At 38.7% G+C, this 19,063-nt stretch overlaps 1 protein-coding gene across 3 annotated transcripts in view; it reads right to left on the bottom strand.

Moving 5' to 3' along the window:
• LOC114651316 (class I histocompatibility antigen, F10 alpha chain-like) overlaps positions 1 to 19,063 on the bottom strand; it is a 50,287-nt gene that overhangs the window by 12,609 nt on the left and 18,615 nt on the right. For all 3 annotated transcript variants that reach the window (XM_028801250.2, XM_028801256.2, XM_051932773.1), the window contains exons 3-7: positions 15,343 to 15,606; positions 11,302 to 11,580; positions 9,891 to 10,157; positions 6,064 to 6,183; positions 3,689 to 3,718 (exon numbers count right to left, since the gene is read on the bottom strand). In XM_028801250.2, coding sequence (XP_028657083.1) covers positions 3,689 to 3,718; positions 6,064 to 6,183; positions 9,891 to 10,157; positions 11,302 to 11,580; positions 15,343 to 15,606 — 960 coding nt within the window. The remainder of the gene's footprint in view (positions 1 to 3,688; positions 3,719 to 6,063; positions 6,184 to 9,890; positions 10,158 to 11,301; positions 11,581 to 15,342; positions 15,607 to 19,063) is intronic.

Here is a 19,063-nt window from a genome sequence, read left to right as displayed (position 1 = left end):
CTATATAGACCTTAACCCATCCATATTACTAACCGAGAATGCTAAACCGGATGATGGACGCAGGCACATCCGGCAATGGGCCGTAGCTGCAAAAAGACGTACTGCGCAGGCGCAAAAAGAGTCCGCGAGGGTCGGCTGAGGAGCCGAGAAAGGCGGATAGAAGAGGGCGAGAGAGGCGGATGAGGGGCCGCGAGAGGCGGACAAGACCACAGAAAAAAGGAGTGAGCACAGGAAAAATTGAGAAATGAGGCGCAAAGAGCACCGAAAAAAGGAAACGGCACATAAAAAAGTATTCAAACGCAAGCAAAGCACGAAACACATTGCACACGAAACTAGACCCAAAAAAAAAAAAAAAAAAAAGAGTCTCGCGCACAACAGCAAGGCACCCCCCCCCCCTACAGGCACCGGACGGGACACACACCAAGAGGGGGATTCAACAAGCCCATGGAACACAAAAAAAAGAACACAAAACCACCCCACAGACCCTACAAGCAAGGGACGGGACACACACAAAGAGGGGGATTCAACAAGACACAGGAACACAAAAAGAAAGAAGACGCTCGCGCGACAACAATCCTCAACCCCCCCCCCCCCCACACACACACACACACACACATCCATAAGAAGTGACACCCAAAGCCACATATTCTAAAGTGAACGTCATCACCTTCACACTAGACAGCATAGGTGTCAGCATTGGTGGATCTCCTTACAATAAAGCACTATTAACGTTCAACTGCAGAAAAAGAAACATATTAACAGTGACTGCGATCCTTCTTATTACTTATCCATATTTCGCATGCTGAGAAAGAAACAAGTCATGAATATACGGTCACGGGTACAAAACGAAAAGGAAAGGATAACAGGAACAAACACACGAAAACGAAAGAAACAACAAAATAGACGGCTATGCAGCATAGGTGGATCTCATTACAATAAGGCACTATTAACCGTTCATCCGCAGAAAAGGCTCCATATTAACAGTGAGTGCAATTCTCCTTATTACTTATCCATATTTCTAAAAGAAAAAATGTCTCGACTCCAAAAACGCAAAGCTCAACTAAAGCTTCTAACTAACGATGTACCTAAAAGTAAAAACTTTATGAACTGCATTAGATCCTACAATAGTTCATTTGCTTTTGCATATACCGGAGTAAATATCAGGCCACCAAAAGGCAATGGCCCATACTACTTTCGCATATGTGCACAAATACTGCATCGCATTGGAACAGTGCACCCTGAAACAAATCAACAACGCAAATATGCACAAATCTACATCCTAGATCCACATGACGCAATCTATCAATCAAAGTGCTGCATCGCAACAGGCACGGATTCAAAACGAAACACCTCCCGTCTCAGACATACGTTAATGGCAGAGAAGGCTACAACGGGCTTCTCACACAGCACAGGCAAATCGATTACAGCTCCAAAACTACACGTCCCAAATACTGGACATACAACGACGCGCCTCTCAAACGGCACAAGGAAAACATACACCAGGAAAATTCATTCGGATTAATGAATGTCATTTGCAATCATTGTCATTCAGTTCACTTCCCTGAAGAAACAACTGGAAATACAAGTTATACATTTACACGTTGTTGTCAAAAGGGTCAAATTAGACTGCCTTCTTTACATTCATATACTGAATATCTACAGAGGCTTATAACTGACGATGTACCTGAAAGTGAAATCTTTATCAACTACATTAGATCCTACAAATCGGTATCCACTATGAACATTAACGGTGGCACTGCACATGACATCCGTCTTGAAAAAATGTTGTTTATTGATGAATGTTCAATGGCATGAAGTCACTTACTCAACACCATTCATAAACTTCTACAAACGTTTATGAATAATAATATTCGATTTGGAGGAAAGGTACTTTTATGAGGAGGAGATTTTAGACAGTGATTAGCTATTCTTCCAGATGCCATGCACTCAGCTATTGTTCAGTGCACCTTAAAATGCGCAGACAATTGGCATTGCTTTCAAAAGATACAGTTAGTAAAAAAGATACGATGTCCAGAACCAGATCATAACAATTGCTTATTACAACTGAGAGATGGTACACTCACCAATACAGCTGGACTTCAGGCACATATTATTACAATTCCTCAAGCCTTTATCTGCGACAACTTAATTACAGAGACATTTCGAACAGCAATCTCATTAGACCAAATGCCCCTTTTAACACAACGCACTATATTATGTCCAAAAAATATTAATATGGAAAACATTAATACCAAAGTCATTCCATTACTTCCTGGAGAGACACAACTCTTTCTAAGCTCTGACAAACTTGACTCTGATCACAACAATAACCATCTTAAATGACCTTACAAGTTCTGAGCTGGAATTACCTTTTACACTTAAACGGCGTGTACAAAGAAATTTTCAAATAAACCTTTACACTGTGCCACACACTTTATTGTTTGATTTCTATTTGCATCATCTACACCGTCACACTATTCTATATCTCATTCATACATCACGCTCTTTGTCATTCCCAACACCAGGGGTTGGCGAGCGAAGCGAGCAGGGGGCGGAGCCCCCTAGTATTAAAATATGTATTATCTGTCTAATACACAATGCATTTCATTTATATTTATGTACTTTCTCATTCATAATAATTGTGCTTAAGTTGTTGATAAATTAAAGTGTTCTTATTCTTTCATTTTTAACTTAATATCACATCACTTTAAATATTTTAACCTGTGGCATGCAACTGCGGACCAAAATGTCACCTACTGATTTTTCTTCTTCATTTGTCACCTGACATGTCTAATCTAGCTTGGAAAAGTTTGCACTATTTTGTGTGATTTTTCTTAACAGCCTTTAACAGCTTTTCAGTTAAGGTCTGAATCAAAAGTCAAAGTGTATGACTGAGAACTGTGCAGATAACACTTAAGTTTGGAATTCCACAATAATTATATACTGTACCTTATGCCTCCCATTGTCAGGAGGCTGTGGATGGACTGGTGGCTCTGAGGCTAGGGATCTGCACTGGCAATTGGAAGGTTGCCGGTTCAAATCCCATAAATGCCAAAAGGGACTCTGCTCTGTTGAGCCCTTGAGCAAGGCCCTTAACCTGCAATTGCTGAGCGCTTTGAGTAGTGAGAAAAGCGCTATATAAATGCAAAGAATTATCCTTTAGCCTTCCTTTTGCTACAGGGTCCCTCCTATCTGGGTCTGTTACACAGCAACATTTGCCTGAGCATTTACAATGTTGCTTCTGTAATAGCCTCTTCTCGATTTCTTTCTTTATATTAGCCAGTATTTAGTTTTTGCCCTTTCCATGTGTTTGAAGAAATGTGTGCCCAAGTCTTTCTGCCCTCTTCATTATGATCTCCTGCCTGTATTGCTGGATTCTGACTTTTGGATTATGAATTGGTTTTGATTAACAATTTTTCCATTTCTCATTATGTCTTTTTATTGAGGGCTTATACTAATCTGTATTGCCTTCTGAGAATGTGTAGTCAGCTGTGCTCATTTCCACCTGTATTGGTCCTGTGATCCAGCAAGTACCTAACAACCATGTCTAGCATGTGTAGGGTCTTTATATATTACTATTATTTAACTGAGGCAAAAAAAAAAAATAATGACACCCAGGTTTCAAACTCCATCTATAGTCATTAAAAAGTGCTACTGGAAAAAAGAAAAAAAAATCTAGTAAACTTACCATTACTAGTAGCACTTGATGTTTCAGGTGCTGTATAAACAGAAGCAAAAAAGGTGATTACTGATCACAAATTATGACACCTGACATCTGTATGAAAAAAAGCTATATGAGAAAAACAGGATATTTTGATGAGTTTGTAACAGACAGAGTCAAACTGCTCATCAGGATGTTTTACAGTACAGTAAACCTTTACAAATGGCATTCACTTTCTCTGTATGTAACCCTCTCTTTACTTCTTCAGACCCACTGCGATATTTTCTAACTTTGTCTCTCTCTGTTTATTCTTTCTACTTCTAAGTTTTTACCTCATTAATGGATGGATAGCTACCTTCAATATCCATCCATCCATTTTCCAACCCGCTGAATCCAAACACAGGGTCACGGGGGTCTGCTGGAGCCAATCCCAGCCAACACAGGGCACAAGGCAGGAACCAATCCTGGGCAGGGTGCCAACCCACCGCAGGACACACACAAACACACTCACACACCAAGCACACACTAGGGCCAATTTAGAATCGCCAGTCCACCTAACCTGCATGTCTTTGGACTGTGGGAGGAAACCGGAGCGCCCGGAGGAAACCCACGCAGACACGGGGAGAACATGCAAACTCCACTCAGGGAGGACCCGGGAAGCGAACCCAGGTCCCCAGGTATCCCAACTGCGAGGCAGCAGCGCTACCCACTGCGCCACCGTGCCGCCTACCTTCAGTATGTGTCTGTCATATACTTTGCTGCATTTAAAAAAATAAAGTTATTAAGTATGAAATGTTGGAATAATTTAATAGAGAGATTTACTGCAGAAAATGAATTGACCTTCCTATCCAAAGGTTCTCCTTATCTAAAATAAGGACACTACTGTTAAACAGCCCTAAGGAAAGAGGGGCAATGTCAAATTTAAGTGAATTTAAGTTAATGTCTGTAAAGCAGTTTACTCATAGAGAGAGGTTAGGAGCACGTACCGATACAGCACATTGCCACACCCACCACATGACAGTGTGTTGCCATGTTTTTTATTTACATTTACATTTACATCATTTAGCAGACGCTCTTATCCAGAGCGACTTACAACAGTGCTTAGTAGTCTACGACTGTTCTTCAGTCTTTAAGGCTAGGATTAAATCTACTGTCATTAAACAAGTTACCGCTGACCAAGTTGTATACAAAACCCTGCTAGAAGAAAATAGTAAGTTAGTACAAAATTTTTTTTTTTTTTTTTTGAAAAAAAAAAGGGTAGAAAAAAAAGTATGGGGACTTTAGTCCACGTGCTGTTGAAAGAAGTGTGTCTTCAGGCGATGTTTGAAGACAGTGAGGGTCTCCGCTGTTCGTACAGCAAGAGGAAGTTCGTTCCACCACTGAGGAGCCAACACTGCAAAGAGTCTTGATGCATGTCGTCCTCTTCTTTTAAGTAAGGGTGGTTCGAGACGTGCAGTGCTTGATGTTCTGAGACAGCGAGAAGTGACACGCTGCTTGACCAGTGCTGATATGTAAGGTGGTGCAGCTCCAGTTTTGGCCTTAAAGGCAAGTGTTAGGGTTTTGAACCTGATGCGGGCAGCCACAGGGAGCCAGTGCAGGTTCCGCAGCAGAGGTGTAGTGTGCGAGAATTTGGGAATATCAAAAACGAGTCTTGCAGCTGCATTCTGGATCAGTTGAAGTGGTCGTGTTGCCGTGTTTTATGGTGGCTGGAGTGCCAATTCTGCCACCAACCCCCAGGTTTTTCCCTGCAGGTTGGAGGTCCTATATGCAGAGTTGGATGCAGATTAACGTCATACCCAGGACGAAGCAATTGCAGGTTAAGGGTCTTGCTCAGGGGCCCAACGGAGTAGAGTCACTAAGGGCGTTAATGGGATTTGAACCGGCAACCTTCCAATTACCAGTGCAGATCCTTACCTCAGAGCCACCACTCCGCCCATAGAGTGCCCATAGAGGCACTTAAAATAATTACAATTATGATCACAATTAAAGATAACAATGTGGAAAAAATACTGTTCAATTTGTGCTAAACATGGGTTAATAAAATTAAAAAATTCCACAGCACATTCAAAGCTTCAAAATTTAAAGATGCTAACATCTACCCAGGTTTGGATTTATATATTTCAGTTAAAAAAATCTTTAATACTTTAGTCAAATGTCAAGTATGCATGGAAACCAAAATGAAGACCTGTATATTTTAGTATACTGGGCTACCTTCTCTTTATATCAACACGCCAAGAACTGAATTTTCTAACCACGAAGAATGGTTAGAATTCTCCTGTCACAGTTTTAATAAATTTAAAAGGTTAACCTTTTAACAGGGAATGTGTGCTTTTTATGTAACTTATGAAATAGCAACATATTTAAAAAAATACCTAAAATGTTTAAAGAAAACATTTTCTTACCTGTTTTCTGCCTGTATTTGCAAACAAGAAAAGCCATAATACAGAAAAATAAAAGTATACAGGCACTCATGATGCCCCAAATCATTCTATTTTCTTTATTTTCATTCAATATTGTTCTATCTGAAAAATAGATACAAATGTCCTTATTAGAATCAAAACAGTTTTGGGGGAACTACCATTACTGCTGACTATAAAAAGCAGTGCTGGAGAAAGTCCACAAAAGATGCTGATTTCACAAATGCGAGGAATGACTGATGTAACCTTTGGGGAATGAATGAAGGAGCTAAATCTTTTCAGTTTATGCAAATGGAGATTAAGATGTAGGACAAATGTTACTGTAGTGAAAAACTGTCAGGTTACATTACATTTATAACGTTACTCTAGTGGTGTGTACTATACTTGGAACTTCGTGGTTAACAGACTACTAGACCACAGCTACTGCACTGCAAAAAATGCCACTATAAATTAAAGATAATCTGTTCCTGTTTTGGGAGAAAATTGCCTAATACTAGCAAAATTGCCTTGCCAGTGCAGTGACAACATGGCTTTGGAAAAAATTCCTAGAGTATGATCAAATTTACTAAAATAAACAAAGAACTAATGAAAAATTAAAAGACTAAAATCAGAAAAAATTAAGTAGGTTAAGTTGGGATTTAGGCAAGAAAAATTAGGTGATTTTGTGCAAAAATAGATAAAAGCCACTACTAAACAATAATACTAGCTTATTTAAAAAAAAATAATAAACTCTTGATATTTATGTAAATTATCTGAAAATAAGGAATGATTTACTTTAAAAACCACAAACAAAAATATGCCAAAATAACCTTTTATTTACTTAAATATATTTTGTGATCAATGCAGCAACATACTAGCCATAAACAAATAGCTGTGGGTCTGATTAGTTAAACAAGCATTAATGTCTTGAATGTGTACATTTAAATTTTCTTTATCAAATTTATCAAGTTTGCTTTATCTTCAGAACTTCTTTTTCTATAGTGTTGTTTCTCAGGCATTCTCAGAAGAAGCAAGATAATCTTACTTACCCGGTGTTAAATTGTATAGTATAAATGTAAGAAAATCACCCTTACCCAGATTTTAGTTTTTTGCAGTGTAGACTAAAAATGCTACATAACCACAAGTAAAATTACAGATTACAGGGTTGGTGTGCAGGAGTTTTGCCAAATTTAGCTATAATGTTCAGGGCAAGTTGAGTGAGACTACAGCATACAACTTACGCAAAAGACTTTCTGCATGCAAAGTATTTTGAGTCTGCCTGCTATGAATGGTGAACTGCCAGACATTTTAACTTATGTTTCATTCAATCATTTTTCACTGCTTATCTGGGACCAGCTCACAGGGGGCAAACAGTGCCTGTAAACCCTCCACAGGCAGGTGTCCAGGATGCATCCATATCAGATACCCAAACCACCTTAATTGGCTCCTCTTGATGTGGAATATCAGCGGCTCTATTCCTAGCCACTCTCTGATGTCTGTGCTTCTAACTCTAAAAGAGGGCCCAGCCACCCTGTGGAGAAAGGTCACTTCAGCCACTTGTACTTGCAATGTTGTCCTTTCGGTCATTAAAAAAACGAGAGTTTTGTCTTCTGGCTCAGCTCCATTTTTACCACTATGGATTAGTATAGCGACCACATAACTGAGCTCGCCACCCCAGTAATTCACCTCTCACTCAGGGAAGAGAGTCCACCTTTTTCTCACTGAGGACCATGGCCTCAGATGTGGAGATGCCGATTCTTGTCCCTTTTGATTCACACTCTGTAGCAAACCATCCCAATGTGTGCTGGAATACCCTCACCAGGACCAACATGAGGGCAAAGAGCTTGTCCAATGTTCCACATTGAAGGTTCCACGACTAGGCAGAAGTTCCTTTCCAGTACCCTGACGTAAGCTTTCCCAGGGAAGCTGAGTAGTGTAATACCTCCAATAGTCGGAACACAAAATTTGCTACCCCTATTTAAAATTAGAGACCACCACACCAGTCTGCCACATCCAGGGCACTGCCCTCGACAACCATGCAACATTGAAAAGGTGAGTCAGCCATTAGAGCCCAAGAATGTCCAGAGACTTCAGTACTTCTGGACAGAGCTCATCCACTCCCAGGGGCATTGTCACTACAGAGTTGCTTAACTACCTCAGCGACCTCCCTCAAGGAAATAAGCATTGATCCCCCATCAATTTCTGTCTCTAACTCTTCCACAGAGGGTGTGTCCATCCAGTGTAACTGATATTTAGTGGCAAGGAATTCCAGTACAACAGATAGGAAAAACTCAACTTCACTTTTCTTGCCTTCACAGACTCTTTAGCCCTGGTAAATGCTCCTCATTGACCTTCTAAGAGACCTGTGAGATATGATATGTTAACTCACACGTCTGCATCCTCATTTGAAAATTGAAATTTAATGGCTGCAGATGACAGGAACGTGAAAGGATTACAGGAGTCTTCCTGAAGGATAAACTAATTTAGCTCAGAAATATCCCTGAAATTAAATATATTCAAGCACCACACGAACATTCTCCAGGATCAACATTAATAAAAAAGCTAGTACTGTCATTACAAAATTTTTATGATGTATCCACAAGAAAACTTGTAAGCCTTTTGTTATTTCTATCAGGATGTGCATTTCCAGATTTTAATGCAACACACTTCAGTACTTCCCAACAGTTGCACTGTAGTTTCTATAATGTTGTACTCCTCACCTAAGGATATGAACAATATTTCTTATATTTAGCAGCAGCAGCAGAGTCCTGGTATTTGTCATTGAAATCCACATAATGAAAATAGAGCTGTTGCCGGCAGTTATGCGATAATTCAAAGAGTCAAAGAAAGTTGTTGTCCCATTGCAAACAACAAAAAGCAAACAGAATTTTAATGAATTCCTGTAACTTTCAGGTATGGGTTTACTCCAGTGACACTCCTTTTTCACCCATGTCTGCTGCTAACAATCTAGTTATGTTGCTTAATAATGTGGCAGTCATGTGAATGGAGAAAAAGAAAATAAAAAGAACACATCCTTAGTGTTTGCTCTAGCACTGTACTTCACCAGATTTGAAAGACTAGGACTTAGTGTTTTGGCACAGTGCTTTAGTTTTGTAGTTTTGTATTTTGTCAAATTCTGGATCTCATCTCTTCTTTTCTAGATTTTACATCTACTATTTGTGGCTCCTTACTCAATGTTTATCTCAGCAGCTCATCTGAACCCACTCTACAGAGTGATGAGAAATGCTTACAAGATGGCCAGTCTTTTTGCCAATTGGTTAAACTATTGCCACAGATCAGCAGAAGTTACACAATTAGCAAAGAAATATGAGGGAATACATGCATTTAAGGCATTTTGAACTGTTGTGAGAAGGAGAAAAGCACTTAAACAAGCAGGTTATCAGGACTTAAACATACAGAGAGAAATAAAAGGGAAAACATAAAGTGAATATATCAAAGAGATAACAATTTTTGTTAACTTGTTCACAAAGAAAGGAAATAAAAATTAAAAAATTTGAGACAAACTGAAAACGATGTTCTGACTAAGAAATAATGTTGAACTGCACATATGCTGGTTGTTTAGTTGTCATATAGGATCTGACAACTACAGTAATTATGATCATCAATCTGGTTGAGAAAAATTGTTTATTTAAAAGTACAGTTTAATGGAGAGTGTTGTGCTATAGTTTCCAATCATTGTTTTCAAGAGGAACAAATAGCTTTTCTAAATGATTATTAAAGAAAAACATCAATTAATCTTTAAATTGACTGTAGAAAGTTTTTATTTGTTCAGTTGAATTAATCAGTTAATATTTACAAATTTAAGAACTTACCCCATGGTACGATTATTTTTTTTTCCAGGGTGTTGTGAACCACCTCACAGGCATATTTGCTTTTGTCATCTGGATTAATATCTATGTTTCTACGAGTCTGAAAGGTGTGATCATCATTTGGTAGAGGGTCTTGTTCCTCTGGGGTGATTGTTTTCCCATCCTTTGTGATATAAACCTTAAAATCTCTGGGATAAAAGCCAGTTGCCAAGCAAGTAACTCTGACCTTATCAGTCATACGCTTGCCAAAAAGGCTCACAGTAGGAACATCTTAAAATAAAAGAGAGTGAGAGAGTGCACACAATGTCAATAAGGATTAAATAAATATTTGTTTAGGACAAGAAGAACCAATATTTTACCTGTACATCTCTTATAGTTGCTGAGGTGGCTGTTTTTATTAACCAACTGTCCTTGCATTTTACTGTAAGCTTGTCAAAATGATCAACAGCTCACACTTGTACTAGCTGCTAACAAACCCAGTGTCAGTTTTTGGTGCCTTGAGCACCAATTGTACTGTTGGACAGGTCATCCAGGAGCCTTAGTAGGCAGATAAAGTATAACAAATATATCCTAATTCCTGGGTCAGAATGACCTGCAGATGGCATCCCTACACTCCCGAAAATCTGCTTGGGCACAAGTGGACATGCCCTGCAAAACACTAATGCTGTAAATATTTTGTGGAATTACAATCACTCCATGTGAAATTCTTGCAAATCACAGGAATGGAGACTGATAACAAAAGTCAGTATTCCATTAAAAAAACTGTTTAATTTATTAACATTATTAGTATGCTTATCATAATTCTCACTCACAGCACAAACACGTGATTTAATACCAACTTTTAAGGAGTGGACTACTTCTAAATGTGTCACCTTATAAAATGGAAGTCTAACACCTTAGGTTGTTGAAGTCCACTTATTTCTCGTTTTCCCTTTTTATCTGCGACTAAACTGATGGCTGAAATGCAACATTGTAGCTGGCAATCTATTTTTAAATATGGTCGTCTGTGTTTTCAGGTTTCTTTAATACATTAATGACTTTACTTATATGAACTGTGGACATAATATATGTTTAAAAACCCAGACCTTATCTATAATTTAGAAGCTCTTTCATTCTTAATATAAAGAAACATCATCATATCTGAAGGTAACTGTACAACCAGGTTGAGACTGATTCTGTAGGCAGCAGTGGATAATACAGAACAAAGACAGGGCCTTAAGTGCCCTGATAATAATATGAAAGTAAGCTCTTGAATGGGCATCACAGGTAGCCAAGCCATGACCTTTGTTAGAACAGAGTTACAGGGGTGTTAGAGCATCTATTTATGAGCCTCCTTGCCATTATTTTGTATATGCACACAGGTCAAATATTGCTTCTCCTTGTTTCAACCCTGGAAAGAAAGATAATTACTTACTGCTCTTGGTGGTCTCTCCCACTGAATAATTCATAAACTTTTTAAGCCAGTCAACACATTCATTTTCTAGGTATCCCTTGGTATATTGGTTCAAGATTTGTTCTTTGTCCCATTTAATCTTTGTTTGAAGTGCTGGTTCAACTGGGGCAACCCACTGCATATTTTCCTTATCAAAAGACAGAAAATCTTTTCCATCATAACTGTACATATCCATTCCTTTCACAGATCCCTTATCAAAGTCAACTTCACATCCATGCATCCACTGTAAAACATGAAGGTCTGAAAACAAACATAATTACAGCTCCAGTTAAATGGTAAAGAGGCTTCATGCTGTGTCTCATTCAAAAAGAAGAGGGAGGTACCAAAAGGTTAGGATAAATTGCAAATATTAAATTCTGTTACTGATTTATATTTTAAACTACATACAATGTTGCAATAGTTTTTACATTCATTACTATTTCCACTTGCCTTTAATAAAACCCTCCATTTTCACTTATACCTTTCTATTTTGCACATTATACTGCAAGAATAGGACCTGACCTTCCACAGTCCTGAAATGGTTTAAGTGGGCAGGAGAATATTTTTTAAAAATAAACCTTTTCACATAACTAGCATCACAAAAATGCCTGGACACCTGAAAGCAAGTTTATGGGAAACATGCACTTTAAAAAATCACGTAAAGCATTAATAAAATCTATATATAGTCAAGCATGTAGGAGTATGACAGATTTCCGGGCTCTGGACAGGTAATCAATATCACCCCAGGACAAGAGGGGGCACTCTTGCTAACACTATCTTTTTCCTTCTGCAATTTGGAGTGACATCAACTGAAAATGAGTGATGGCACTTATGGGTTTTCGTGACCAACACCTGTCCCTTCTGGGAACCAGTCCTTTAATGCCACCCAGTACCGGAAGAAGGATGTCATTCTTTAGACTAGACTAAATTACTTTTATTAAAATGTAAAATGTTTAAAATGTTATAGAAAAATAAATATTTAAAATGTTATAGAAAAAAAAACAACTAACCAACCTATATATTTTTTTAATTTGTCCATATTTGTCAGTAATTATATTGCAGTGAGTGGGCAATTCTTAGGGGCTGTATCCTTTTTCCTGCTGAACACCAAGAAAGAAGAGACGTAATCCTGCAGAGAAGTGAGACTACTGCCTTATGCTGCTTTATGCAAACAATGGCTGCTACCAAAAGCAAAAAAAAAGGAAAAAAGTTCCACAAAGCTTGAAGAAATCATGCTTAGCAAGTTGCTAAGTTACTCCTCACGATGTGTATAAAATACCTACAAACTGAAGCCAGATTGGATTGTTAAATGAATCTACATACAGTACATATATTTCAAAGAACAGGGGCTGGAGATAGTCCTGGTGGTAAAATGCATGCAATATTGAGAGAACTAGAGTGTCCCCTTGGAGATCAGATCCTGATATGCTGTTACACTCAGGTTCACAAAGCACCACCCATCTTCGAGCCCTGTGTACAACACAAGCTAGAAGTGACAGTATGCTTTGGTAAGTTTAAATGCTTGGTCAGCTCAGTAATGAAATCAATCAAGAACAGAACATAAAGGAGTTGGACACTGCTGTGCTTTTTAGTGGGCAGCTACTGGCACCAATTTCAGTTTCTACTTAGGGTGCGTTTCTTAGTGTACTGGTGAGTATAACTTATCTCCAACTCTTCGACCGAATGTATTTTATCAGAGCAGATTAACTTGAATGGGGTACACACCCTACGTCTCCTTGATCTAACGATAGTGTAGTGTGGTGCTCCAAATACCCTCAACCCTTCAACCACCTGCTCAACTGGTATGTCATGTAAAAGTAATAACAAAAGGTGACACTTATGATACAGAGCACCACCAGTTATTTGGTTTTACTTCAAGCACTAGGACATTGTACATAGTTTATTACATATCTTTTCACCAGTTTTTTTCTGTACAATGCTTATAATGTTCAGCCTGTAAAAGTCAATGATTTATCCAATAAGTTAAAGGGACCACAATTCCGTGTATATTGCTTTTTATTCTAAACCCTCTGAAACCTTGTAATGGCAAAACATTGCAGATCAAGCTGTTACATTCAATTATGACTAAAGCTACCTTTTAAAAAAAAAAAAATACACAGCAACATGGATGTGCTACAATGTGAAATTCTATTTAGAACCAAAATGTTCATTAGAATTCAAAATAATACAGTTTACTGTAAAATTGTATTTTCCAATGACCATCAACAAAAGCAATGGTCAATCAGCAGGAACTGATCTACAGCATAAATATTTTACTCCTGGATAATTGTATGTTAGCATGTTAGAGTAAGGAGCTCCAATGAACTAATAATATTAACCACTGGTAAAAAAAGAATAAATATCGTATACAGAAAAGTACTCAGTTACATAGTACTTCTGATACATCCAATTAACAGCACTGTAACTGAAATCCATTGTCTTAGGAAATTTCCTGAGTGAAGCCAGGTAATACAGCTAGTTTTCATAAATAAAAAATAAAAGTACAACAAAAAATTCTGAGCATACTTTGTTAACAAACACAAATAATTAAAAAAATCATATGTAAGATATAATTCCAGTAATTCACAAAATACTAAGAATATTTTAGTCAGGACACAGGATATTAAGAGGATGCATGACATAAAAATATTTTGTTCATTCATTTCATTATAAAGCAACATCCTCATTCAGATTGCCACATACAGTAATGTAGACAATCCCCACCATTGCTCAGGAAGTACTGTCATTCCAGGCTTGAGTGCTTACAGCAGTGGTTTAAAGTGAGAAAGTAAGAACACTGTCTTTTGGTACTATTGTTGAACATGTCAGGACATAAATAGTAATCACCATGTCCTCACCAAGTCAACAGTGATGCTTATGCTCAGGAGAAATACACTAAGGCATGTGAAGTGAAGGTCAAAGATGCCTGGGTGAAGTGGTGCACTTGGATGGAGTTGGAGGAGATAAGGAACAGACAGAGACTGAAGCAGATGTAGCTGCTCTCCTGCATATGAAAAAGTCATCTCGGATGAAGGAAAGATTCTCTCATCAGATTGGACGGCCAGCACAGACTCCACTATAGAAAATCCAGGAGCAGGTAGGTGGCCAGTTGTCCGAGATCTCCATGACTGTGACTTTAGTTTTGACTTTCTCTTGTATGATTTTACTCCCCACCACTGTCAGCTGACCATAGTTCATCAACTAATTAATGTACTGTAACAACTGAAGACCTTTTCGCTTTGTTCTTTACTTAAAATGGACACTCCTTGTCAGAGTGTGAATAGTAACGGAGCTTGTGTTCAGTACAGTAGCTCACATTTTTATTAGAAAAAGAATAGATAAAGAAGAATTTGCCCCTTTTGCTTACTAAACAATAGACTTCTTAGCTTAGGAACCAAATGTGCCAATTTTACATGTAAACTTGTTAAGCATGTTAGCCTTGTATCTTCTTGATAAACATCTTATGAACATTTTATTAGAACTGTGGCTTGTAATTATGAAAGAAATTTATTTTCTTTCATGGCATGTGTATTATCCATACATATTTTGTCTAAATTTTTATTAGCTTAAAGATGTATGTTTAAGGGGGATTTTATTTATTTTAGTATTTTTATGGACACTGAACAATAAGCCTACAGAATTTTATTCTGTTAATAAAAAATGAACAGGTAATATCTGTGGTCTGCAGTTTAATTGTAAAAATACCATTTTAAATATAGAATATACTGTAACACTTCTGCATGGTTAGGTATGCAGAAACTTAGTTTGGAAAAAAACATTGAAAAAAACAGAAAACAAATTGGAATCAGTATTAGAATTATAGCAACATGAAATTGGTGATCTGTATCGGCCTTAAGTAAGCCTAAAAAGTTGAAGCATCCCTAAAAATTAGGCACAAAAAATATATAATATTATTACATATGCCATTCAAGACAACACACAAAAAAGCATAAAACTCAACCTATATTATACACGCAATTTATCCCCAATTACCATAAGCCCAGATGTAAAGTAACATCTCACCTTTGGTACTATTAATTCTCGACTTCAAGATACCAACATTTACACTGAACCACTGCTCCTTGCTTTTGCGAGACAAAGTGCCCTTCTTCCAATATTCTTTATTCATATTTTTTTTCATCCATGCTTGTCTAGGAACTTTTTGTTTTGTGTTGCTGTCATAGTAATCAATTTGTCGATCATCAATGAGGCCCATGGCCACAAATGTTGGGAGTTTATACTGGTCAGAAGAAACAGCACTATAGGTATAGTGCAGAGAGTGGACTCCTAAGGAGAAAAATAAGTCTTACATAATAAAAATATATACTGTACATAACATTAAACAATTTGTTACACTTCTTAGTTTTCTGAAACTCTGAATCATGCAGTGATAGCTGAATTCCTAATAAAACTGTAAACAAAACTGTAATCTCTGTGGAATCTTCTGGATTCTGGGATGTATGGCTCATAAATGTGATTTGATCTTTAGTCAAGGTTTAATAAAGACAATTGTATTTCTTTAACCCTTAAAATACAAGTGAACACTTATGGATCAAAATTATCAGAAAAATCTTTTGGTAAGCTCCACAATTTTTTTAATCGTCTTTTTCTTCTTTTGGCTGTTCCCGTTTACGGTTGCCAGAGCAGATCATCTTGTTCCATATCTTCCTGTCATCTGCATCTTGCTCTGTTACACCCATCTCCTTCATGTCCCCTCTCACCACATCCATAAGCCATCTCTTAGGCCTTCCTCTTTTCTTCTTGCTTGGTAGCTCTATCCTTAGCATCCTTTTCCCAACATACCCAGAATCTCTCCTTTGCAATGTCTAAACCAACTCAGTCTCACCTCTCTGACTTTGTCTCCCACCCGTTCAACCTGAGCTGACCCTCTAATGTACTAATGTACTAATTTCTAATCCTGTCCATCCTCGTCACACCCAATGCAAATCATAACATCTTTAACTCTGCCACCTCCAGCTCTGTCTTGTTTTTTGGTCAGTGCCACCGTCTCCAACCCATATAACATAGCTGGTCTCACTACCGTCTTGTAGACCTTCCATTTCACTCTTGCTGATACCCGTCTGCCACAAATTACTCCTCACACTCTTCTCCACCCATTCCACTCTGCCTACACTCTCTTTTTCACCTCTCTTCCATAATTCCCGTTACTCTGTACTATTGATCCCAAGTATTTAAACTCATCCACCTTCACCAACTCTAGTCCCTGCATCTTCACCATTCCACTGACCTCCCTCTCATTTACATACATGTATTCTGTCTTCTTTCTACTGACTTTAATTTGTCTCTTCTCTAGAGCGTATCTCCACCTCTCCAGGATCTCCTCAACTCTCCCTACTCTCACTACAGATCACAATGTCATCAGCAAATATCACAGTCCACGGGGACTCCCTCCTGTCTTATCTCGTCTTTCAACATGATCACCATTGCAAATAAGAAAGGGCTCAGAGCCCATCCCTGAGGTAATCCCACCTCCACGCTGAATGCATCCGCCACTCCTACCGCAGATCTCACCACTGTCACAGTTCCCTCGTACATATCCTGTACAACTCTTATGTACTTCTCTGCCACTCCCGATTTCCTCATACAATACCACAACTCTTCTTGAGGCACCTTGTCATATACTGTTTCCATGTCCACAAAGATGCAATGAAATTCCTTCTGGCCTTCTTTACTTCTCCATCAACACCCTCAGAGCAAACATCGCATCTTTGGTGCTCTTTCTTGGCATGAAACCATACTGCTGCTCACTAATCATCACCTCCCTTCTTAACCTAGCTTCCACTACTCTTTCCCAAGTTCATGCTGTGGCTCATCAGTTTTATCAGCCTGTACTTACTACAGTTCTGCACACCCCCCTTATTCTTAAAAACTGGTACCAGTACACTTCTTCTTTACTCCTCAGGCATCCTCTCACTTTCCAAGATTCCATTAAAGAATCTGGTTAAAAACTCCACTGTCATCTCTCCTAAACAGTTCCATGCTTCCACAGGTATGCCACATGGACCAATGGCCTTTCCATTCTTCATCCTCTTCATAGCTGCCCTTACTTCATCCTTGCTAATCCGTTCTACTTCCTGATGAACTATCTCTACAGCATCCAAACTTCTCTCTCTCATTCTCCTCATTCATCAGCCTCTCAAAGGACTCTTTCCATCTGCTCAACACACCCTCCTCGCTTATGTGTATGTTTCCATCTTTATCCTTTATCACCCTAACCTGCTGCAAATCTTTCCCAGCTTGATCCCTCTGTCTAGCCAATCAGTACAGGTCCTTTTCTCCCTCCTTAGGGTCTACCCTCTCATACAACTCATCATACGCCTTTTCTTTAGCCTTCGCCACCTGTCTTTTATGCCTTATCTCTTTGTACTCTTTACTTTCTGCATCTCTCTGACTATCCCACTTCTTCTTTGCCATCCTCTTCCTCTGTAAACTCTCTTGTACTTCCCCGTTCCACCAACAGGTTTCATTTTCCTCCTTCTTCTGTCCAGATGTCACACAAAGCACCCTTCTTGTTGTTACCCTTACTACTTCTGCTGTAGTTGCCCAACTTTCTGGTAACTCTTCACTGCAACCCAGTGCCTGTCTTACCTTCTCCCTAAACTCAACCTTGCAGTCTTCCTTTTTCAGCTTCCACCATTTGATCCTTAGCTCTGCCCTCACTTTCCTCCTCTTCTTGATCTCCAACGTCATCCTACAGACCACCATCCTATGCTGCCTAACTACTCTTTCCCCTGCCACCACTTTGCTGTCGTTAATCTCCTTCAGATTGACTCTTCTGCATAGGATGTAATCTACCTGTGTGCATGTTCCTCCACTCTTGTACGTCACCCTATGTTCTTCCCTCTTCTTAAAATCCATATTCACCACAGCCATGTCCATCCTTTTTGCAAAATCCACTATCATCTGACCTTCTTCATTGCTCTCCTTGACACCATACCTACCATTACTTCCTCATCTCCTCTGTTCCCTTCACAAACAGATCCACTGAAATCCGCTCCAATCACCACTTTCTATCCCTCGGGTACACTGTCCATCACTTCATCCATCTCACTCCAGAAATCTTCTTTCTCATCCATCGAACACCGAACATTCGGGGCATATGCACTAATAACATTCATCATCACACCACCAATTTCCAGCTTCATAATCATTATTCTGCCTGACACTCTTTTCACCTCCAAAACAATCTTGACATACTGTTCCTTCAGAAGAACCCCAACCCCATTTCTCCTCCCACCCACACCATGACAGAACAATTTGAATCCACCTCCGATCCACCTGGCCTTACTCCCCTTCCATTTGGTCTCTTGCATGCACAATATACCAACCTTTCTTCTGTCCATCAAATCGGCTGACTCTCTCTCTCCTTACCAGCCATACTGCCAACATTCAAAATTCCTACTCTCATTTCCACTCTCTTTACCTTCCTCCTATCTTCTTGCTTTCTGACATGTTTCCCCCGTCAATATGTGAACAACTCAATTTATTTAACTGTATGTAATAATAAACAAAATGTTACATTTCTTTTTTTTAATACTTGTTATGCAATGATAAACAACTTGCATTTATTCTGCAGTTTGGTACATATGGCTAACCTCATTACCAAATGAATGTAATATCAATTCAGACTCTTTAGTAAGAAGTGTAGGGAAAGAAGTCTAATGGATTAGCCAGCTGTTTCACTGAATGCTTCTGGAAAATGCACTACCATTTGCGAGTTCAT

This window comes from Erpetoichthys calabaricus, chromosome 1, assembly GCF_900747795.2.
Source record: "Erpetoichthys calabaricus chromosome 1, fErpCal1.3, whole genome shotgun sequence".
NCBI lineage: Eukaryota > Metazoa > Chordata > Cladistia > Polypteriformes > Polypteridae > Erpetoichthys > Erpetoichthys calabaricus.
Note: the sequence above shows the minus strand (reverse complement) of the source record. Positions and strands in the feature narration are given on the sequence as shown.